Source organism: Sebastes fasciatus, chromosome 14 (assembly GCF_043250625.1).
Source record: "Sebastes fasciatus isolate fSebFas1 chromosome 14, fSebFas1.pri, whole genome shotgun sequence".
Lineage (NCBI taxonomy): Eukaryota > Metazoa > Chordata > Actinopteri > Perciformes > Sebastidae > Sebastes > Sebastes fasciatus.
In genome coordinates this window covers 3,775,613-3,799,556 of record NC_133808.1, presented here as the reverse complement: position 1 = coordinate 3,799,556, position 23,944 = coordinate 3,775,613, and the positions used below count along the sequence as shown (strand labels likewise).

General features: G+C 42.9%; 1 protein-coding gene across 1 annotated transcript; it reads left to right on the top strand.

The window, feature by feature from the left end:
• Nucleotides 1-1,331: 1,331 nt before the first annotated feature.
• LOC141782131 (alpha-1,6-mannosylglycoprotein 6-beta-N-acetylglucosaminyltransferase A-like) lies at nucleotides 1,332-21,229 on the top strand. Its single transcript, XM_074658188.1, has 14 exons — nucleotides 1,332-1,654; nucleotides 2,349-2,438; nucleotides 2,595-2,666; nucleotides 3,483-3,653; nucleotides 5,622-5,791; nucleotides 5,937-6,065; nucleotides 6,542-6,675; nucleotides 6,809-6,942; nucleotides 7,295-7,438; nucleotides 18,026-18,172; nucleotides 18,436-18,549; nucleotides 18,688-18,762; nucleotides 19,288-19,445; nucleotides 20,979-21,229. Exons 2-14 carry the CDS (start codon nucleotides 2,352-2,354, stop codon nucleotides 21,178-21,180), a joined length of 1,737 nt encoding a protein of 578 aa, XP_074514289.1. The 5' UTR covers nucleotides 1,332-1,654; nucleotides 2,349-2,351; the 3' UTR covers nucleotides 21,181-21,229.
• Nucleotides 21,230-23,944: the final 2,715 nt, after the last annotated feature.

The window sequence follows — 23,944 nt, the reverse complement described above, 5'->3', positions numbered from 1 at the left end:
CATTTCTAATACAACACAGTAAACATTTTGGCTGTGCTTGCTCTCGTTTCAGAGCTATTGAGTAAGAATGGATCATTTGTGGCACAGCCATCTCACCTTCAATGGTCATAGAACCAGAGAAACAAGTTGCACTGTGCAATTGGATTTTCTTTTACAAAAGCGTAAACATTTTTCTTTACATACAGGAAAGGGCTTGATAGCTTCCACCTGCAACTACTACTGAAATGTGAAAAAAAGACTTGACTAACCTGACTGACAGGAAGAATCTGCTCATTATTCAACCAATGTCCCTTCAGGGGGTTTTACACAATGGTTAAGAGCACAACCTATTTATACACAACAAGGTGGCTGGATGTTTGACAATTATGCAATGATAACTAGATAAAACTGCTCCTTGTTGGGGAAAACATGAAGGTTGTTTTCCTCAACATAGCTTGGATTGTAACTAAGTTTATTCCAATGAATGAATGTGGTTTTTAATTACATTTCCATTGGTGGAATTATTTGACATTTATTTCACACTTCATGCAGCAGGACATTAACAATCTTTTCAAGCACTTTTTCTACTTATGTCAATAATTGGACTCAGCATGAAACAACTAACTAATCGGCTCCAAAAATAACATCTCCAAATCTCAACACACCACTGCTCCAAACCTCGCCATTGATGGCTTCTCAGTACCGTTTTCCACCCATGTCAAGAGCCTTGGGGTCACCCTGGATAGTACCCTCTCCTTTACATCCCACATAAAAAACGTCACCCGGACTGCCTTCTTCCACCTCCGCAACATCTCCAGACTCCGCCCATCCCTGTCTCACTCCAGCACTGAAATCCTGGTTCACGCATTTGTCACATCCCGGATCGATTACTGCAACGCTGTCCTCTCTGGCATCCCCATCAAACTACTCAACAGACTCCAAATCATTCAGAACTCTACCGCCCGGATCATCACCCGCACCAAATCCTCCGACCACATCACCCCCATCCTCATCCAACTACACTGGCTCCCTGTTAAATCCCGGATCGACTACAAAAACCCTTCTGCTCACCTACAAAGCCCTCCACCTACCTCACAGACCTCCTTCAGGAGTACACCCCCTCCCGTTCCCTCCGCTCATCATCTGCCGGACTTCTGACCACCCCCACCTCACGCCTCAGCACTATGGGAGCTAGGGCATTCAGCTGCTCTGCTCCCAGGCTATGGAACTCACTCCCCCCACACATCTGGCAGTCTGACAATATCGCATCATTCAAATCCCTCCTCAAAACCCACCTGTTTAAACTGGCCTACTCTCTCTAGTACTCATCAGCACCCATCCTATGTGTCTGTACAAATCTGTCTCTGTCATGTCCTGTTGTTTTTATATTGTTTTATCTGTCTATGTTTAAATTGATTCTTGTAAGGCGTCCTTGGGTGTCCAGAAAGGCGCCACTAAATAAAATGTATTATTATTATTATTATTATTATTATTATTATTATTATTATTATTATTAATCAAAATGAAGAAATTAATACATTTGAATCATTAGAGCATCTCTGAATGAGCAAACTTGCTGTTGTTTGTGTGTTTTGTATAAGAGCCAATCGAAGAGGATAAAAATTGCCCATTGCCGCCCTTGGATGGACACCCAGACTGCAAGGGGAAATTGAAGGTAGGCAAATTGCTTTATCAGTGTGATAACAACCATTGAAATCTCATTGGTACAAATTCCTATGAATGTCATGTTGTCAGAATACTTTGAAATAAATCGATTTCTCAACGTATTTTTGATGTAATGCAAAGTAGGGATGCACTAATCCGGCTTTTTCAGTCATGATACGATAGCAATACCTGGCCTTTGGGTATCGGCGGATACAGAGTACGGATTCGATACCATTCTTTTACGCGTAAGGCATCATCAGGCTTGACTTAAACATTGTACTTTCCTAACTTTGTAAAAAACAAAATGTAATGAATATAAATTTACTGAATTGTTATTTATTATTAAAATAATAAATCATGCACCAGGAACTTGGTAATAAATCTTCAAAATTAACAGGGATTACCGTTCAAGTGTAATAATAATGCAACAATAAATTTCTTCAAAACTTAAACGGAAATTTAAATACCTTAATGTAATGTATATGTATATATATATAAACATAGAACTGAATTGAATTGAATAGATCGGCCCCATTGTCCCCGATACCCGATCCAGCTATTTTAGTCAGTATTGGCCTAATATCCGATCCAGTATCAGCTCTTGGATAGCTTATGCTAATGTTGTGTTTCACTCAGGGTTGGTCATGATTATGTACTTGTCTTTTTTTTTCGTTGGGGCCCTCTGTACTTTATTGGTTTCCTAGTGGATGAAAAACAGTTGGAAGACTGACCCTTGCTACAGCAGTTATGGGGTGAATGGGTCTCTGTGCTCCATCCTTACCTACCTCAGTGAGGTAAGTGGTTTCAAGCTCTCATATCACACAGTAACAGTGGCCAGTGAAGACATCTTCACATACATGCTCAATGTTGTAGATGCAAGAAGGCGAAAAACTGTATGGTTGGTTGGTGCTGGAGTAACTGTCGCCTCTTTCTCTCTGCTTTGTTTTAAGATAGAGTCCTGGTGTCCCTTGCTTCCAGGCCGAGTGAAGCCTGTAGTGGAAAAATCAGAGGTTACGAAAAAGGTATTCCTCCCTTTTCGTTTGTTTTCCTACGAATGTCCAGCAACACGTGTCAATGTCCACTCGTTACATGCATTTACAGTCTTTTCAAAATAAACATTTGTCTTCACAGGAAACAACTTCCTTAGGTGTAGATAACAAAACTATTTAGTAAGGCTTAGGAAAAGATCAACATGGTCAGGATTAGGCAAAAAAAAAAGACTTTGTTATGTTTAGGCCACAAAACGCCTTAGTTAGGCTCAGGAAAAGATTGTTATTTGGCTTAAAATAACACCAGAAGTGGTGTTATATAAGTTAGTTACGTGACAAATAAATCAACATTGACTTCTGGTTGACAATTATGTGGATTACATGCACATTGATTTTGTGGGATATACACAAATTACAGTGCATTACTTTTTGTAGGTATGGCTACGAACACTTTGAGACCAGCCTGCAGTAGAAAACACCCTGAAACTGCACAGCTGAATTATAATTCTTACATTTTTCCACTGTCCCTTGAGCTCATTTCCCACATTAGTTGCCTATATAATCTGGTGGTTATGGTGCCACTAAAATGCTAGTACCGTAAGTGGCATTCATGGTCCAAAAAAGAAAAATTTTCAATCTGAATTCTGATCAGGATAGGGAGTGGAAAGTGGCATAACTGACACAAATGGGAGTTGTGACATTGGCGATGATTTGTGATCCTGTATAGCTCAGTTGAAAAGAACATAGATTTACTTTTATCAGTACTAAAAGGGAAAGAAGTCATTGTGTTGTGGAGGGATTCGGATGTCCATCACAATAATACATAATGTGTTTTCTTCACTTATCCAGATGGGGCCTGCAGTGGTACGGAAAAGTCTAACAGATCTGTATCCACCTATGGCAAATAGAAAACAGTTCCGTTGGATTCACCAAAGAATTCGCAGTATGGAAAACATTTGGGTCGAGGCTGGACGCTCTCTGTCGGCCAAATACAACCTCACAGAGAGGAAAGCTAAAAAGGTAATGTATACCTCCACATTGCTTTTATTGGAACACTAATTGACAGTTTGCTAACCCCCACCCCCTTAGTTACTGTTGTTATGCCTTCTGTTCTCGCATGGCACATACGGAGTTTATAATGATGATGGGGGTCAGAATTTCCACTCGAAATTCTCAGTAATTTTTTAAAGGTCCCATATCGTGCTCATTTTCAGGTTCATACTTGTATTTTGCGTTTCCATTTGAACATGTTTACATGCTGTAATGTTCAAAAAATATTTTATTTTCCTCGTTCTGTCTTCCTTAATATACCTGTATTCACCCTCTGTCTGAAACACTCCGTTTTAGTGCATTTCAACGGAATTGCAACGGAATTGCGTTGCTAGGCGACAGTTTGGGTCCATGTTTACTTCCTGTCAGCTGATGTTATTTACATACACTGCAACAATAAATAAACTGGGTCACATTTAGAATGTTTACGTTTAAAACTGCGTAATCGTCTAAATATTGTATATTTGTGACATCACAAATGGAAAGAAATCCTAACGGCTTGTTTCAAAAGCACAATTTCTGAATAATGTATTTCTCCGTATACTGAGCGTTTGGATATATAGCACTTAAACCTGCTTTATAATGTGGAAGACCTGAAAATCTCACTTTTTACAATACGGGACCTTTAAATAAAGGACACCCTAATGGCCTTTAACGCGATACCTTACTATGGCATTCACTGATTAAACATAGAGAGAATGTGTCCATTCTTAGATAGTTTTGATTGTGCTCTTTCTTTCAGTGTGACTTGTACAGTTTCATAATGACGCACATGGGATGTACACGTTCCATTTCAAAGAGGGTGTTTTTAGAGCTGGATGCCTCCCTTCCTCCTTAAATAATCATTCCAGTGATACTAAAACCAGGAACTTTATAGATGGGAATTATATACATGTAGGCCTAATTCTTTCTTAAACTCAACTAGACTGGTCTTCCATTACTTAATGTTATGCAGGAAATGAGCCATCAGATGAAGCCACTCTATCCTTAGATGTTCAACAGGCTTTTGATATGAAACAAGGGCCATATTACTTTGAAATCTGAAAAAAAGATTCGCTATTTGCTAAAGTTTAACAGGTGGGTAAATAAATCGTAGTGGTCTTAGCACTTTCTGTGGTTTCAGATCACTCAATTAAAGCTGAAGTAGGTGAGATTGGAGCAAATACGATTGAAAAAAAGTTATTTTTTAATAAAACGGTCGCTGTATCATGATAGTAGTACATGAAAAAGGTAACCTGAAAAAAAATCATGTGCCTTTGTATCCTCCGGTGCTCCTAAAGGCATCTGCAAGATTTCACATACAGGAGGAAAACAAGCAATAAGAGCTGATCTGAGGTCTGCTGTCCAGCTGCCGTCTATGAGAGCCGGCTGTCGATTACTCGCAAACTCCGACCAAACTGTCAAACTAGGCAGCGCTGATCAAATATGAATCAATATTCTGTTACGTTAATGCCTATTTCTCTCCTCAAATGTTTTCAGAATCATCTTGTAGTGCACGGTTTAGCTGTAAAATGAGAAAGTTTGTGACGCCGCCGCCATTGTAAAATCTGGTGAAAGAAACACCAAGTTCCGGTCACATGACCGGAGCACAGAAAATAGGAATGCTCTCTCAATTAAATGACCTGTGATTGGTCAAAGTCTCCCGTCACGGGCTAGATTTTCTAAAGCCTGAAAACAGAGCCATGAGGAGGAGCAAAAGTCTAGTTATCTCTCAGAACACTTGAATTACAGTATGCTGAAAGGTTATTATTGAATTTTTGCCCAATGATGCCAAAAATATACTGCCTACTGCCACTTTAAACAACGGTATTGGAACTGTATCAGCACTAAAACAATTATAGCGGTTGAATTCTGGCAACAACAAAAAAAAGAGTATGAATCAAAGGAAAGAGAAAATGTTTTGTTGCATCTTGCCCAAGGATCTCTATCCCTTCCCAGATTCTGGTGCATCCTGGAGCAGTGACAGATGAATCAGGTTTTAGAATAGCAGATTCTTCCTTTAATGGGGGCCCCCTTGGGGAACTAGTCCAGTGGAGTGATCTCATCTCCACACTTTACATCCTGGGTCATGATCTTCACCTTTCTGCCTCCTTACCTGACCTCAAGCAGTGAGTATGCACAGAAAAAACAGCCTTTTGTCACAGGCTGCTGTCAGGGTGACTGGTGTCATTGCATACAACCATATACATTTCCACTTCATTGTTATAATAACTCTATTTCTGTATATCCATTCTTGCGTTAATCTCTCTCTAGATTTCTAGGGCTTCCGACAGGTAGCTGCCCAACTCGTCATTCAAACGTGGAAGCAGACCTGATCTATACAGACATTATTGGTCTTAAACAGATTCAGACAGCACTAGGGGCATCTTGGATCGAATACAGGTGAGTTTCTGGTTCTGACATCATTTTACAAATAAAATTGATTTTATTTGTCGGTCATATGAGTGTGAGAGTATGTGCACATTTTGTTTGCAACCCAGTCGCCAGAAAAACTGTCGGCATTGTACGTTTCTGCAAAACCGCGGGATACGTTGAATGTTTCAAAACCAAAAGTATGTTTCATAAATACGTTTCATATTAGCCTCGTATCATGCTTGCAGAAACGAACGATGCCACGTGGTTAACGTCGTGAAATGATTGGTTGGGTTTAGGCAACAAAACGGAGGTTACAATATTGTAACCCTAGTTCTGTAAGCAACGGCGGAGCCCTGTACTGGACTCTGGATAATACTCTCCTCTAATCATATAATGGAATGGTTATAATGGAATTTTTGCCCAATGATGCCAAAAACATTCTGCTTACTGCCACTTTAATGTGTTTGTGAGTGGAACTTTGTACCTTTTTGTACATCGATCAGGTGCAAGATTCGTGTGTTGGACACTTTCGGCACTGAGCCAGACTTCAATCATGTAGCTTGGGCCAAAAAGCACAACCTTAAGGGTCCATTTGGCAACCTGAACATGATCCCAATGCAGTTCTACACCATGTTCCGTATGTTTTCTGCCTCTTTTTCTTTGCTAATCATGTGATTTACATAATGTTGCTTGATCTGAGAGGAACAAAACTGGCTACTTCTTTTGTATCTTTGTATCTTGATTAACGCGTATTGTTTTACTGTGAGCAGCTCATACACCAGACAACACATTCCTGGGCTTTGTGGTGCAGCACCAGATGAGCTCTGAAGAAACCGAGCAGTTGAAGTCTGTCGGAAGAAAAAACCAAGCCCTTGTGTACGGCAAGAGAGCCAAGTTTTGGGAGGTAACAATGGACAGACATTGAAAGATAGATATTTATTTCTTCACACACCTGTATTTATTTGAGAAAGTATTAAGGAAGTATCCAGGTTCTAGTTAGGGGAGGCTGTAGAGAAAAGAAAAAAAATCACATTTTGGGAACAGAGTTTTGATTGGTATTACTGTATATGCATTAAAAATACTTAAGTCAACTCATTTTACTCTTTGTGGATATAGTATGTGTGGGTGTTTAGTAGTCTGTTGGACATCACCATAACATACTGTACACACATGTCAAGGAAGAAGTGTAATTTGTGCCACTTCCATTGATTTCCCAGCTAGTCACAGTCTTTGCTTCCTCTGCTGTTACACTGCAGGGTAAAGGAGCATATCTGGACATCATCCATAAGTACTTGGAGGTCCATGGGACAGTTGATCAATCCGTTTCGATTCCAAGCTATGTGAAGAACCACGGCATTGTCAAAGGCACTGAGGTTCAGGCCCTGTTGAGACAGAGCAAGGTGAGAGTGTCTCCTTTAAATTCATCCTTGTTGACTTTGGCTTTACTTCTTTTCTCATTTTCTTTCTAATTTCTCATCATAAAGTATTTTTTTTTTATACTTGTTTTTTCTTTTCATATGATCATATTAAACCCCAATATGTAGCATTAAAGTGGTAACCTTTCTCCCATTTGACGAACGTGACAAAAGAAAATCCTGACAAAAATGGGCAGAGCGATATCCACTATTAAAGGTGCTATTGATAACAGTCAGCCACTAGATGTCGCATTCTTCCTCCCCCGTTCCATTGCATTCACTTCACAACAAGTTGTTGTCAGGCACTCACCGTTGTAGGGACCTCACGAGACAAAGAGCCTTGGCCTACATGGGAAACCAGAAGCCTGATCACAGCAGGGGACCCAACGGTCAAGCTCATGAAATCTCGCGTCTTCACGCGAGATCTCAGTTGAATCCAAACGGGAGCAGCCCCATTGGATGAGGCTAACAGGAAACGTGGGCTCTTTCCCGGAGAAACGCCCACTATCTCAAGAGATAAAAGCACGCTACCTGAGGAGATCGCCCTCTTCTCCCTTTCTCCCTTTTCCACTGCAAACCCAACACGGTACCCCACGCTTCAGCGTTCACCTAAGACCGAGCCACATTTTCTGACCTCGCTGGACGAGTTAAGATAATGTTGTGTCCATCAGACTTTGATCCACATCCCTGCAGAAGGAAGACTACAGCCCGGCTTCACCAAGGAAGCCGAGGACAACCGCTCTTCATCAAAGGAAACGAGCGCACCGCCTTTCCTTCATTTCTGGCTGATTCCCCCTCCGCTGCCACACGGAGGTCCAGCCTGCCGTTCAGCAGCTGACGAGCTCCATAACGGCCCGTTATTGTCCGAGCCAGCACGAAGCCGCCGGACCAATTAACGAAGATCCACCCCACTATCGCTCCGAAGAAGCGATTCAAGTAAGAGGCTTGTGCCTGGGCAGAGACTAGTGAGATTGTATATTCCAATAAGTTAATAACTATTGTTGATTTATACTGAACGAACGGACCGCCGAGTCCGTCTGTTTGCTTTGTTTATTTAACTTGCTTTGCTTTGCTTTGCTTGTTTATGTTGCTTTGTTTACTGTTGCTGACCTTCTGATTACTGTGTGCTCCTTGTGTTAGCTCCTGCTAAACGTGAAGATCTGTGGCTGTAGTTTATTATTGAAAGACCAGTGCACGGCTGGCTAACGTGAGTTTGCCTGCCGAGCATCTGAGTGATAATAACCCAGCTAGTACATCTCTCGCGCGGCAGTTAGGATTCCTGCTGCTGCGGTGTTTACTGTTTTACTGTGATACTGTTTTAAGGCGCCCCCGCCTTTCTTTCCCTCCACTTCTACCACACACAAACAAACACTTTGCCGACACGTGGGACTTAAACCTCCGTTCGTACCAGTCGGTAATTTCCGTGGCGCTACCGCCACCAGAGCAACTCCTCCCTCGTGACGGTGACGCCGCCTCGGGGTTTCCCTAGCTCCTCCCACACACGCACACACGTAGATACGCCTCCTCACGTTCTTACCTTACTGATCACGCGGGACTTTCACATCCGTTTGGGCGTGATCTGTAACGTTCGAGCAACCCCTCCCTCGCGTGACGTCACCACGTCCACCGCGGGTGTCCTTTGCTCCTCCCTACACCACACACACACATAGACACGCCTCCTCACATAGGCTCACCTCATTACCTTACAGGTCACGTGGGAGTCACACCCCGTTTGTGCGTGATCTGTACGTTCGAGCAAACCCCCCCCCTCGCGTGACGTGACCACTTGCGTGGTGACGTCCACTTAGGGTGTCCTTTGCTCCTCCCACACCACATATACACATTTGCATTCACACACACATCTCTCTCTCTTACACACACATCTCCCTCTCTCCCGCACACACCTTTCCTTTTGCCTTTGTGTTTTGTTTAATTCTAGTTTAGTGCTTAGAGCTGCATTGTAGAATGTCCGTTTGTTTATTAAAAGTGTTGTTAATTAGTAATTACTGCTGTAATAACTGTTGATTTAGATTAATGTTGTTAGAGTGTTTATTGTTGATTAAGATCACTATATTTAAATAAATGGTCTTATTTTAAATAGCAGTTGTCTGTGTTTATTGTGCATTCATATTGTAATAACGGCTGGTTATGAGAGTCAGTGCTCGGATTCACCCTTCACCGTTCATCTCCTAAGTGTAAAGTAGTGCTTAAATACTGGCATTTGGAGTGAACAATCCCCTTATGAGACTGGATTAACGTTTTGGTTATTGGTCCCTGATTCCAGGGTGGTGCCCCGTTCATTATTAATGTTGATTAATAATTCTTATTAATAATAATAATTCTATGAATATTATTTATTAAATTAGCTAATAACCAAACCTGTTCCATTTGTAAATCCCCTACAAATGGTGCCCCGTGTGAGGCTCTCTGATACCAGTTATTGCAATATTCATGTACAATAATCCAGAATAGTCACTTTTGATTTATTAATTTTTCAAAAATTTAGATTTTTGAAAATTGATTTTCTTTTCAGGATTTGTCAAGCATATAATCAGCGTGAACTGTTTAAGTGTGTATTAGTGGTTGGTTTTGTCTTGTTTGTTTGAAATAGCAATTGTGGTTGCTATTTGTTTTGTGGAATCCCTAACCCATTAACATAAGCTGTTACTGACTAAAGGTGCTAAGGTGACTCATTAACATCCAAAGGATTTGAGTAACACTTTAGCCTGATAGCTTTAACAAATCTAACACAGTTTTGTAATCCACAGGTCAAATCCTCTTACCTGTGCATTTTTCTTTCAGCAACATAGTATCAACTTTCTATTTTATATCTCAGGGTTATAGTTTACTAGCTCAGCAAAATGAGTAGTAACGACACCCGTGAGTCAGGAGCCGAGACTCCCCATGAGTCCAGCGATCCATGCCTGCAGGATGCGGTCGCTGGCCTCCTCAAGCTCTCCCTCGAGGAGAAAGATTACCTTAATAGCTACAGTGCTAGCACTGTAGAAAGTAAGATAATAGAGCTGGTTGAGTTTATCAACCAGCCGACCGGGAAGCCACAGCGCACCGTCCCGGATGTGCTCGGTCAATTAGTCTTGTTGTATGACCGCAAAGCGCAGCTGCAAGCTGCCGAGCACCAGGCGCAGCTCCAGGCTGCAGAGTGTGGTAATTCCAACCTACAAAGGGAGGTTCGGGATCACCGTTTCGAGGTCTCCCGAACACAGGAAGATCGCGCTCGGCTGCTGGAGGAGACTGACGCCGCGTATGCGCAGCTTCAGGCTGCCACGCAGGAAGCAGAGGCCAGAGTTAAGGAGGCACAAGCCAGACAGGTAAGTACCGCTGCTAACCTGTTCTCCTTAGAATCACCTGACTCAGATACGGAGAACGTTTCTGCTGCTAATCCATCCAGCCAAACCCTTGGCTGGACCCCATCTAACCCCATCACTCGTGATGGTCGCCGTGCCCCAGTAGCGGCACGCCCGATGGACACAGGTTCACTGCCCTCCAGGAGTGTACCCCAATCCATCCAGAGCCGTGCTACTTTGCGGTTCGACCAATCTCCACCTCCATTCCGGACAGGGGTAAGTTACTCACGAGAAGTGAGTGGTTTTAGATCCCCATACGCGGACGATCGCTCAACGTCACGTAGCTCGCGACCTAACCCCAACCGGACTCCGCCCCCTGCACGAAGGAGGAGCCATCGTCCTTCCCGCTTGGGTGACCCAAGCGACTACGGGTCTTCAGATGACTCGGACCGCGGTTACCCGCCCCGAAGTCATGGCCTGCGTACCCATCAGCTTGAGTCCCTGGCAAAGGACATTGAGCGCTTTGATCCCAGTAGTCGAGAGTCCAACATCGACGACTACCTCAGGGAGATCGAGCGCTGCCTTCTTGATCTACCTCACGCTTCGTCACGTGAGGAGCTAAAGCTTGTGTGGAAGACTACGGCTAGAAGCGTTCATGTCTTCATGGAATCCTTGGCACCACAAATCAGAGACTGCTATCCAGCCCTCTGTAATGCCCTACGAGAGGAGTATTCTCCATATACGGATCCAGCTTCTGCCACTCTCGGCGCGTTCGCAGTAATGCATAAAAAGCATGAGTCCCCGAGAGACTATTACAGACGCCTGAGAGCCGCTTACTTTCAGGGACGTAACGCCCCGGGTCTGGAGGAAGAACAAACTTTCAAGTCCCTGTTCCTGCACAACCTCCACGAAAGTGTGCGTTATGATGTCACGATGTCCAGCAGGTCAAACAACCTCAGCATGCATGAGATCAGGAGGTATGCGCAGATGGCCTGGGAGACACAGACACGCCCTGTTAAGTGGCAAGAAGATGACGCCGCCCGTGTCCTGGGGATTCAGTCCTCTGAGAGCAATGACCTGGCACTCGAAGGCAACGAAATGCCTTGTGCTTGGGAAATGCCAGGGTGACTTACTAGGGACGCCAACCACCTCGCCAGTACGGTAGCCAACCACCTCTCCAGCATGGTGACCAACAGAACCAAGGGGGTGGTAACCAAGGCTACTTCCACAATCAGGCCAGGCCAAGGCAACCTGATACCTTCCAACCGAAGAGGTTTCAGTACGACCAAAACCCCAAGCAAAGAGGTAAGTATAATGATGCAGTCCCAAACCCCCCAGAGGGGAGGGTTGGCAAGAAATGGAAAACATGATTCGAAAGTGTTTCGAGGAAGCGATGAGACAGTTTGGGACAGCCAGTCAACAACCAGCGCTGCCAGACTCTCCAAAGAAGTCCGACGACAGCCCCCCACCAGTATGACATGTCTGGATCCCATTCTCTTCTACCACCAAAGTTTACGTCGTAAGCTGGAGAAGGGAACCAAAGGAGCCCACGTTGCTCCCTGGGACCGCCACACCGAACGTACCGCAACCTCCATTCTTGACCTCCTTGGCAACCTCGTCCGCAAGGATAATGCCACACGCATATACACCTCAGTATTCATAAGGAGCTGTATCAGCACCCTTGATCGGCTTGACTCCGGTTTTGAACTAAACCTTATGTGTTCCAACACTTAGGTTCCATCACTCTTCAGGGGATGACTCTCGTACATCCCATTTGCATCTGCACTCACGATGCAGAGCCCGTGCTCATCGGTCAGACGGACAAGCCGCCGTCATCCAGGAGTCCAGAGGACCCCCACCGATGCTCATGCCTTTTCCAGAACCTAATCCGGGTTCTGATCTTTCCTTCTGGATCCACACGGACCAGATAACCTTAAGCCTTTTGCACTTCCAGGAGAGAGGGCAGCCTCCACACCCGAAAGGGGGGGGGCAGTCCCCACTCTCAGAGGAAGAGAACACACCCATGTACACCTTAGAACACCACCAACCATTGCCTACCACGATGACGACCCGTCTCTCTACCTCATTCCCAACCTGAACATGTGTGCCAAACAAAGGACATACACTGGGTTTGCCCAAGCAACCCCTTTGTTCAAGATGGAACGAACTACCTCTGCGGCCTGAGAGCTGACACTCCCGAACAGAAGTGTCAAGGTAGTATGACCATCAGGGATGAGACCACGGAGACACGGGTGGAACGGGCTGGCAATCGCTGGCTTGTTCGTACATCGGCCACCGAAGCCCTATTGGGTCATGACCGCCATGATACAGCCACTAAAGTAACACTACCTAACCAGACAGTGTTTTTAACAATTCCATTGGGAGCTACAATACACATCGATGACATTGTCCTCCATCATCTCAACCCCGACAGACATGACGTGGAGATTGAGATCATGGACGCGTTCAGAGGTCACAACCTCACAATAGGCGACACCCTTCAACAGCAGCTTCTGGCTGAAGGGACTAAATTGGGTCAGTTCAGTCTCAAACCGACTGGACTTACCACCATATTTTCGTCACATATGAATGGGTTATCGTCCTATCAAGATCATCCGATGAATTGGATAGCCCTGGTGCTTTTGCTTGGTGGTTGGATCATCACGGCCATCGCTGCACACAGCATGTACAAGTACATCCAGACACTACAGGCCAAACTAGATTCACTTCTGTTTGTGTCACCAAGCTTCATACATCAGCCCTCAACCACACCTCTAACTGGCTCCACCCCTCTCAAGGAGTAAGTTGGTTAACCCTAACCCTAATTCTTTCCTCCTTCTCCGAGCAGCAAAGAATGTGATAAGATTGGTGTTTCCCTCAGGTTGAATGATGTATAAATGTAAAACAATGCAACAAGAAATAGATAAATCAGCTGCCCAGATACTAGAGCCTCTGTAAAACGTCATGCGCTGAACGGCATGGACTACCCAAACTCTTTCCCACTCGGGAATATGGACTGTGTAACCCTCAGGTTACCATCACCTACACGGACTGTTCGGCCCATTCATGCTCTAAAGACCGGGACCTGCGTCCCACTCTTCAGAACAAAGGGGGACTGTAGGGACCTCACGAGACAAAGAGCCTTGGCCTACATGGGAAACCAGAAGCCTGATCACAGCAGGGGACCCAACGGTCAAGCTCATGAAATCTCGCGTCTTCACGCGAGATCTCAGTTGAATCCAAACGGGAGCAGCCCCATTGGATGAGGCTAACAGGAAACGTGGGCTCTTTCCCGGAGAAACGCCCACTATCTCAAGAGATAAAAGCACGCTACCTGAGGAGATCGCCCTCTTCTCCCTTTCTCCCTTTTCCACTGCAAACCCAACACGGTACCCCACGCTTCAGCGTTCACCTAAGACCGAGCCACATTTTCTGACCTCGCTGGACGAGTTAAGATAATGTTGTGTCCATCAGACTTTGATCCACATCCCTGCAGAAGGAAGACTACAGCCCGGCTTCACCAAGGAAGCCGAGGACAACCGCTCTTCATCAAAGGAAACGAGCGCACCGCCTTTCCTTCATTTCTGGCTGATTCCCCCTCCGCTGCCACACGGAGGTCCAGCCTGCCGTTCAGCAGCTGACGAGCTCCATAACGGCCCGTTATTGTCCGAGCCAGCACGAAGCCGCCGGACCAATTAACGAAGATCCACCCCACTATCGCTCCGAAGAAGCGATTCAAGTAAGAGGCTTGTGCCTGGGCAGAGACTAGTGAGATTGTATATTCCAATAAGTTAATAACTATTGTTGATTTATACTGAACGAACGGACCGCCGAGTCCGTCTGTTTGCTTTGTTTATTTAACTTGCTTTGCTTTGCTTTGCTTGTTTATGTTGCTTTGTTTACTGTTGCTGACCTTCTGATTACTGTGTGCTCCTTGTGTTAGCTCCTGCTAAACGTGAAGATCTGTGGCTGTAGTTTATTATTGAAAGACCAGTGCACGGCTGGCTAACGTGAGTTTGCCTGCCGAGCATCTGAGTGATAATAACCCAGCTAGTACATCTCTCGCGCGGCAGTTAGGATTCCTGCTGCTGCGGTGTTTACTGTTTTACTGTGATACTGTTTTAAGGCGCCCCCGCCTTTCTTTCCCTCCACTTCTACCACACACAAACAAACACTTTGCCGACACGTGGGACTTAAACCTCCGTTCGTACCAGTCGGTAATTTCCGTGGCGCTACCGCCACCAGAGCAACTCCTCCCTCGTGACGGTGACGCCGCCTCGGGGTTTCCCTTGCTCCTCCCACACACGCACACACGTAGATACGCCTCCTCACGTTCTTACCTTACTGATCACGCGGGACTTTCACATCCGTTTGGGCGTGATCTGTAACGTTCGAGCAACCCCTCCCTCGCGTGACGTCACCACGTCCACCGCGGGTGTCCTTTGCTCCTCCCTACACCACACACACATATAGACACGCCTCCTCACATAGGCTCACCTCATTACCTTACAGGTCACGTGGGAGTCACACCCCGTTTGTGCGTGATCTGTACGTTCGAGCAAACCCCCCCCTCGCGTGACGTGACCACTTGCGTGGTGACGTCCACTTAGGGTGTCCTTTGCTCCTCCCACACCACATATACACATTTGCATTCACACACACATCTCTCTCTCTTACACACACATCTCCCTCTCTCCCGCACACACCTTTCCTTTTGCCTTTGTGTTTTGTTTAATTCTAGTTTAGTGCTTAGAGCTGCATTGTAGAATGTCCGTTTGTTTATTAAAAGTGTTGTTAATTAGTAATTACTGCTGTAATAACTGTTGATTTAGATTAATGTTGTTAGAGTGTTTATTGTTGATTAAGATCACTATATTTAAATAAATGGTCTTATTTTAAATAGCAGTTGTCTGTGTTTATTGTGCATTCATATTGTAATAACGGCTGGTTATGAGAGTCAGTGCTCGGATTCACCCTTCACCGTTCATCTCCTAAGTGTAAAGTAGTGCTTAAATACTGGCATTTGGAGTGAACAATCCCCTTATGAGACTGGATTAACGTTTTGGTTATTGGTCCCTGATTCCAGGGTGGTGCCCCGTTCATTATTAATGTTGATTAATAATTCTTATTAATAATAATAATTCTATGAATATTATTTATTAAATTAGCTAATAACCAAACCTGTTCCATTTGTAAATCCCCTACACCGTCAATCTCAGCCATTTATCCATTTTTTTCCACACTAACTGACAACGCAGAGACTCCACGTGATTCCAAAGTACTATTGGCTCACAAGCCTTGTTAGAAGTGGGAACCGAAAAACATTAATTTTGGACCTGCCACAATTTGTAAATGATAAATACAGTCATAATATTTTTTTTCAAGATAAGCCATACTTTTATTAGACACCTTTCTAAAAGCTCTGTGGATATATTGTGTTTAAATCTACATAAAAATGTTAGCAATAAGACCTTTAAAATGTGTTACTCATTTCTATTGTAAAGAACATTAAAGCAGATTGTACAATGTTTCGATTTGAAAGATCTGGACTATCTGATCTGCAGAAGATTCAGACAGTTCAGATTTGAGCAGCACGGTCCGGTCCTGAACTTCTTTTTTCTTCTTCTGGAGACAAACCTTTACCAGTGATAAGCACTATTTGAAAACTATAATTGACAATCGATAAGGTGGCTCTTTTACAATACAGAAACTAACACTTTAAAGAAAACAGTTTTGTACAGGGCGGCCACTGTGTAAAATCGTTTATACATCTTTACGAGAAAATCCCTGAAAAAGATTACTTACATAGAGATTTTTAAAAGTCAGAGGGGCTTTTCTGAGACAGGATTTGTGTAGTTTATTATGAGAAAAAAAAAGGATGTTGAAGCATATTGGTCTATGTTGTTTGTAGTTGGTGGGCATTTGATTTCAATGTGTATTATTGATTATATTACAAAGTAAAATTCACAAGTAAGATCCAATAGATAAACTATAAATTCAAACAGACTTACCTGGCGAGGGAGTTCTGTCTAAAAAATACTGCAAAAATCAATCACAGATATGGATCACACAGTATGAAAATCAGTTATGACTAACGTATTCTCATACAACGGTTTGTATAATATCTTACGAAAAAGTTAGTCCTTTTTTGTTCGTTTTCCTGCGGCTGTGTGTCAGAGGGTAGAGCAGGTTGTCCACCAATTGGAAGGTCGGTGGTTCGATCCCCGGCTGCTCCAGGTCACATGTCGATGTGTCCTTGAGCAAGACACTTAACCCCAAATTGCTCCTGAAGGCATAGCCATCGGTGTGTGAATGAGTATTTAGATTAGATCCTGACGGGCAAAGTTGGCACCTTAGCAGCCTCTGCCATCAGTGTATGAATGTGAATGGGTGAATGCTGACATGTAGTGTAAAGGGCTTTGAGTGGCCAGAAGACTAGAAAAGCGCTATATAAGTCCAAGTCCATTTACCATTTACGAATGTCCAGCAACGCGTCAATTTCCGCTCATTACATGCATATGGTCTTAGGAAACAACTTCCTTAGGTTTAGGCAACAAAACTACTTAGTTAGGTTCAAGCAACAAAACTACTTAGTTAGGTGTAGGAAAAGATCATGGTTTGGCCTTTTAAATTACTCCAGAAGTGGCGTTACTTAAGTACAAAAGTTACGTGACAAATAAATCCATGTTGACTTCTGGTTTCACTCGGGACACGAACGTGGTCTACCCATCTAAACAACTTAGGTTTAGGAAAAGATTGACTTGGTTAGGATTAGGTGACAAAACTACTTAGTTAAGTTCAAGCAACAAAACTACTTAGTTAGGTGTAGGAAAAGATCATGGTTTGGCCTTTTAAATTACTCCAGAAGTGGCGTTACTTAAGTACAAAAGTTACGTGACAAATAAATCCATGTTGACTTCTGGTTTCACTCGGGACACGAACGTGGTCTACCCATCTAAACAACTTAGGTTTCGGAGAACCCATGTAGAAGTAATTTATCATTTTCTTCAGAACACTTCAGAAACATATCTCTAACATGTTAATAATGAATTCTCACAAAATTAAGGAAAATTTACGTCTGCATTTTACAGAAAATTGTGGATGCAACATTTTATAGACTTTTCCAATTTAAATTCAAAATAATTCAAACCCCCAAAGGATTTTTGTGTGCATGCGGTTACCATATACTTCTTCATTGCTTATAAGGGTTATGAAATTCTAAATTGTTTGTTTTTTTCTATTTTTTTTTATGTATGGTCTGTTGTAGGTTTTTGTTGGATTGTCTTTCCCGTATGAAGGCCCCGCCCCATTGGAGGCCTTAGCCAATGGCTGTGCTTTCCTGAACCCCAGGCTACACCCTCCGCAGAGTAGCCTGAACGCAGAGTTCTTCAAGGGAAAGCCTAACACCAGAGAGGTCAGGGGTCATATTCAAAACTGAGGGACTTACCGTGATGTGATAAACAAATTAAACACTTTTCCATGTGTAGAACCTCACACACTGTACAGAGATCTTTTTCAACCTCAAACAAAGATATGGAATAATGAGCTAGTTGAGCCAACAGGGAAATCAACCCACTGCCTTTACCAAATAAATAAAATGATGCAAGTTTTTTATGAAGATATAAATAAATAGCGGGTGTATCATTCAGTTTTACTGTTTGTGTGTATGCGTTGCAGGTAGCATCCCAGCATCCTTATGCTGAAGCCATAGGTGAGCCGTACGTATGGATGGTAGACATGCACAACTCCACAGATGTGGAGAGAGCTCTCACTGTTATCCTCAATCAGACTGCAAGTACCTTCTAAATATGTTGTCAAATCGACCTATTTCCCAAAGAGTACATTGGAAATGAAGAGAAAGCTCAGTTTGATTTATACAGAGCTGCAATTGTGCCATAATATATCTATAATTGTAGTTTTACATTTCAGATTGAGCCCTACCTTCCCTATGAGTTTTCCTGTGAAGGGATGCTCCAGAGGGTCAACATCCTGATTGAAAAACAGGTTGGAGGAATGTTGGTTTAGGGCAGGGGTCAGCAACTTGGGCTCAGGGGCCATATGTGTCTCTTTAGCTCCTCTCCAGTGGCTCCCTGTGGATTTATAAAAAAATTGTGGGAATGAATAACAGTTTTTTTGTTTACATTTTAATTTTTATTTATCATTGTTGTAGGTCTATGGTATGACGGAGTATTAGGGCCACATTGAGGGAAAAAAAATAAATCAGAGATTTTGAGAATAAAGTCATAATATTACGAGAATAAAGTCATAGGTTTACAAGAAAAAAAGTCGTAGTATTATGAGAATAAAGTCATAATATTCGTATATATACTGTATATATAGTAGCTCAAATGTAGCTCAAATGTTTTGCGGCTCCAGACAGATTTTTCTTATTATTTTTGCCTAAAATGGCTATTTTGATAGTAAAGGTTGCTGACCCATGGTTTAGGGGATGGAAAAAGGATCAGATTAGATTTTTTGTCATAAGAGAAAGACTCTTTACTTCTCATCTTGTTCTCATCTGTACCTCAGGACCTCTGCACCAGTACAGGGAGCTGGCCCCCACTGAGCGCGCTCCAGGTTGTGAAAGCGAAGGCCCAAACGTCCTGTAAACAGGCATGCCAGAAGGCAGGGCTGATCTGTGAACCTGCATTCTTCCCACATCTTAACAAAGTACAGAATCTTGCCAAGTAAGTACACACATGGTACTTTGCATAAACATGAATCCAGTCACATGAATCCTGATTTACTTAAATGTTTTTTCTGTGTGTATGAAACGTGGTTTTAAATGAGTTGTGAGGGGACGCTCTCACCTATAAAATAGTCATGTGTCTTAACATAGCATCTTTGGAGAACTGATCTGTTTTTATTACTATTAGAAGAGGTTCAACAAAACTGAAAGTATAAGCCGAAATCCACTGGTTACATCACTTTTGGAAGTTTAACCACACATGTATAAACATGTATAAATATCAGGAATATTCCAGCCGACAACTACAAATTAGAAACAGTCAGATATTCACTTACATATTTTCGGCAGTATTTTTAAGCTCATAAGAAGTTTGTACTTTTTTTTTTTGCCAAAACATAAAAATTGGACTGCTTTACAAATTAAATCGCTCTTGAGTCATTTGGAGACTTTCTGCCGGGAAATACAAATATAGTGTTGAAGTTCAAAGTTACTGTGAAATATATCTAAGCTGTCAGAGCCCATGCAGGAAGACTTTTCACCACCACACTGAGCCAATTTTGCCAATTTCAGCTGCTTAGTTCTCCTTTTGAAAAGGGGACAGAGCAGCTAAAAGAAGATGAACAAAATCTATTTTTAGCTAGTTGGTAAAACAAAAAAAATGAACCTGGTGATTTTACCCCTGAGTTGAGCCTTTCAGACAGATTCTCCCCTAAAGCTGTTCCCATTGCTAGGGTTGACAGAACCTAATCCAGCATTGGCCCCAATCGCCACCATCCTATACTTAATATAATAATTTGCTGGAGCTTGCAGAACCTTACAGAATTGATTCTGAGCAGGCGGCAACCTCTTATGAGAAGTGAAACCAATGCTGAAGTGCCTTAAACTTGCATTCTTTCTAACAGCCAGCATGGGGTGACTCCTCTGGTTGCAAAACTAATTCTGTTAGTATAGAAGTCTATGAGAAAATGAGCCTACTTCTCACTTGATTTATTACCTCAGTAAACATTGTAAACATGAGTTTATGGTCTCAATCTCTAGTTTCAAGTTTTGTTCAATACAGCATGATGTTCATTTAGTAAATTATGGTTCTCATTTACAGTAAAACAGACCATAAAGCAGGGCAGAGCCGGCCCATGGCATACGCAGTATAGGTGAATGCTAGGGGTGCCATCCATAGAGGCGCACCAAATGAGGGAAGGACAAAAAATTTAAAATGTATAACTAAATTAAAGTTTGCCGTCCGTGTTTTCGTAGTAGAACTTTAACTCTTAACTTTAACAGTGTGTTTTCAGTTCATGAAAGTTAATTGTTATATCTTGAGGCTTCAAAACCGTATTCCATAAACCAATTGGCGATGTTATGATGACTATGTCCACTTCTTATATAATGTATATACAGTCTATGGTTCTGAGCGAGAGTCCCGATAGTAAGGAGTGTGTTCACATCCACCGTTCTCCAACACCATTTGAATTACATGCTTTATGACTTTATGATACACAGCTCTGATAATTTTTTATCTTTTTTTTCCCAGCTTCAGTGTAGATTGTAAAACATCAGAGCTTTCCGACAGTCAATTGGTGTTTCCAGCCTACAACAGCAGTAGTAAACACTGTCTGTTCCAGTCCGATCCCCTGCTCTTCAGCTGTGTGAGATCGGACCAGTCCTTGACTCGCATCTGCCCCTGTAGAGACTACATTAAGGACCAGATAGCTTTATGCAAAGCATGTATCTAACTGTTGGATGGAAAACAAAACCTATGTACATAAAGTTCAATAAAAAGTATTTATATGGCTTTTATCTGAGTGTCCTTGACTTACAACTCACACTTCCTCGTAGACTTGCCAAGAAAACAGTTGGTGTTACGATCAGTGTCATTTTGGACCCAAACGCAGACACAGACAATGGCAGGAAGTTGAACAAAGGCTTTATTGCCAAAAAGCATGAATGATGACTGGAAGGAATGGATGATGAGGCTGGAATGAGGAGGGCGGGCAGGCAGGCAGGCAGGCAGGCAGGCAGGCAGGCAGGCAGGCAGGTGGTGATCCTAGGCACAGGAGAACAAAACGTTAGAGACACTAACAATATCAAAAACTATGAACAAGATTCCTCAGTGAACTAGAAGTGCACTCAGAGAGTGCAGATCTCTGCCAAGGCAGGTTTCATGTACGTTGCTGCCCCCCTGTGGTGGCCTGTGGTGCTAACGCACAGGTTGAGCGGAGTAATTAAAAAAAATTCCCGAAGCCGGATCATGATCTGGATCGCCACCAAAATCTAATGGATTGTTCATTGTGCCAGACCCCACCCCTCCAAAAAAATTACATTCAAATACAGCGCAGACTTTTGGAGTTATCGTCCAAACGGACAAACCAACAAACAAATAAACAAACAAACAAACAAACCAACAAACAAACCAACAAACCAACGCCGATGAAAACATAACCTCCTTCCTGGGCCTTTTGCCTTGGCGAAGGTAATAACAAGGCTGAGCGGCCGAGGCGAAACTACCACTTAGGTTGAGTCAACGATCGGGCGTTGAGTGACTGGAGAGCCGGGGTATTTATGCTGAGGTGGATGATTAGATGAGATGCAGCTGTGCAGGTTGATCAGGTGAGTTGACTGCATCAGGGAGAGAGAGAGTCTGCCGGGGAGAAGAACCTCACACACACTCTGGTCTAATTCCAAACGACCCCCTACATCCTCTCCCTACCCACTTCCACTCTGTTTGCGCGTTCGCATAGAGGGTCCGCCATATTAAGTGCCATTCCAAACCAATCATTGGGGAGTGGAAGTGAGTTATAAAACCCTCCAACATTGTATGTTTTTGTATTTTGACATAATATGCTATGGTCCAACCACTAATGAATCATATTTACCTCTGTACTCTGTCAATAGTATTAACTTGCACCTATAGGTCCTGTGTTGTGTATTGGGTTGTGTCTTGAATATTGTTTTGTTTTGTTGCTGTCGCTTTTGATGTTGTGGTCATTGTTGGTAAAAATTGTAATGTGATTGTGTACTGAAATGAAGCCTAACAGTGCAAAGTGATTTAAGTGGACTCCAGTAAGAATAGCTGGGCTTCAGCCACAGCTAATGGAGATCCGAATAAAAGATAAAGATAACAGTGAGCCTGCATCGATGCCGACTTAAACATTTACTTGTAAACGGCTCAAACAGATAGACATTTAATTGAATCTACTTTATTTTCATACAAATGTCAACAACATAACGTAAATAGATTTTATTTCAGATCAAATATACCCTTGTTTGGTCTAGAATATATATACATACAACATATATTTATTCTTCTTTACCCTATCAGGAGTTATAACCCCATAATGTATTATATCTTCAACTGTGCAATACTGATTTAACAGTACAATAATTTAGTGCATTCATTCAGCTGTGAATAATCTGGTTTACTCCGGCATTAAAACTGTATTTATTTATACAGTACATTTAAAATAATATTCTTACTTTACACTATTCTTGAATTTTTATAAATGCATGCATTTGTATTATTTGCATAGATCCTATTTTTCAGCATTATTATTTGCACTGCTGTTTTATATATGTTTCTTTTTTATATTTTCTCTATTATCTATATTTCTCTATTTTTATTTATATTTATATTTATATTCTATAACGGGAGCAAAACGACCTTAATTTATCCCCAGGGATCAATAAAGTCTGATATTTATTTCCTTGCTGAAGAGAGGGAAGTTCGTCTCAAAGTGGCTGCTGTATTTCTACCCTCCACCTTAATGAAGGGTGCTTCATTGAGCTGTGAGTGTGACTACAAACGGAGTTCACTCCACCACGGAGTGGGAGGGTGGGGCCGGATTGGAATTGGGCCAGAGTCTGCCGGGAGCCTCACACCCACACACAAACAGCGGGAATGTGTACAACCACCAAATTAAAACTACTTTCAGGAGGAAAGTGACACTGAGAAATCAAACTAAAGATAGAGTCTTCCTTAAAGACTACTGCACGAACAGATTAACAGAGTCACTCCTGCAGGAAGCCGGTGCTGACCGCGGCACACGTCCACCGCCGACTTAAACCACACACACACACACACAGCTTGCAACACTGTGTAATCTGGGCTACTGGTGCTGGATGTTCCTCTCTCCCTGTCACTTAACCACCCGGACCTGAAGAGACACAGGAGAGAGAGCAGAAACACACAAAACAACACGGCACGTAACACACACATTCACTCCTCCTAGGCACTACATTTGCCAACTAATTGGGGTTAGCATTAGTCTATGAGGCCATGATCCAGACATAAAGATACAGCTACTGCCTGTCTGATAATGATGATAACAGTCCAGGGTATTTCACAGTCTCCTGAGGAACCTGAAAGGCCGGACGCATGCAGATAAAGAGAATGAAGTTCCATTTTCCAGCCATCTCCTTGAGGTGCTTTTAATGTACATTGTCTTGTCAGGGCAGCGAGAGTGCTAGGCTTGAGATGATGATGCAAAAGCATGAAATAGA

Bases quoted from the DNA above. Each gene is read 5' to 3' on its own strand.
- LOC141782131 (XM_074658188.1), top strand. From the start codon at position 2,352: ATGAAAAACAGTTGGAAGACTGACCCTTGCTACAGCAGTTATGGGGTG. The intron at 3,654-5,621 runs GTAATGTATACC...ATCCCTTCCCAG, and splicing joins CAGAGAGGAAAGCTAAAAAG to ATTCTGGTGCATCCTGGAGC. The intron at 6,676-6,808 runs GTATGTTTTCTG...TACTGTGAGCAG, and splicing joins GCAGTTCTACACCATGTTCC to CTCATACACCAGACAACACA.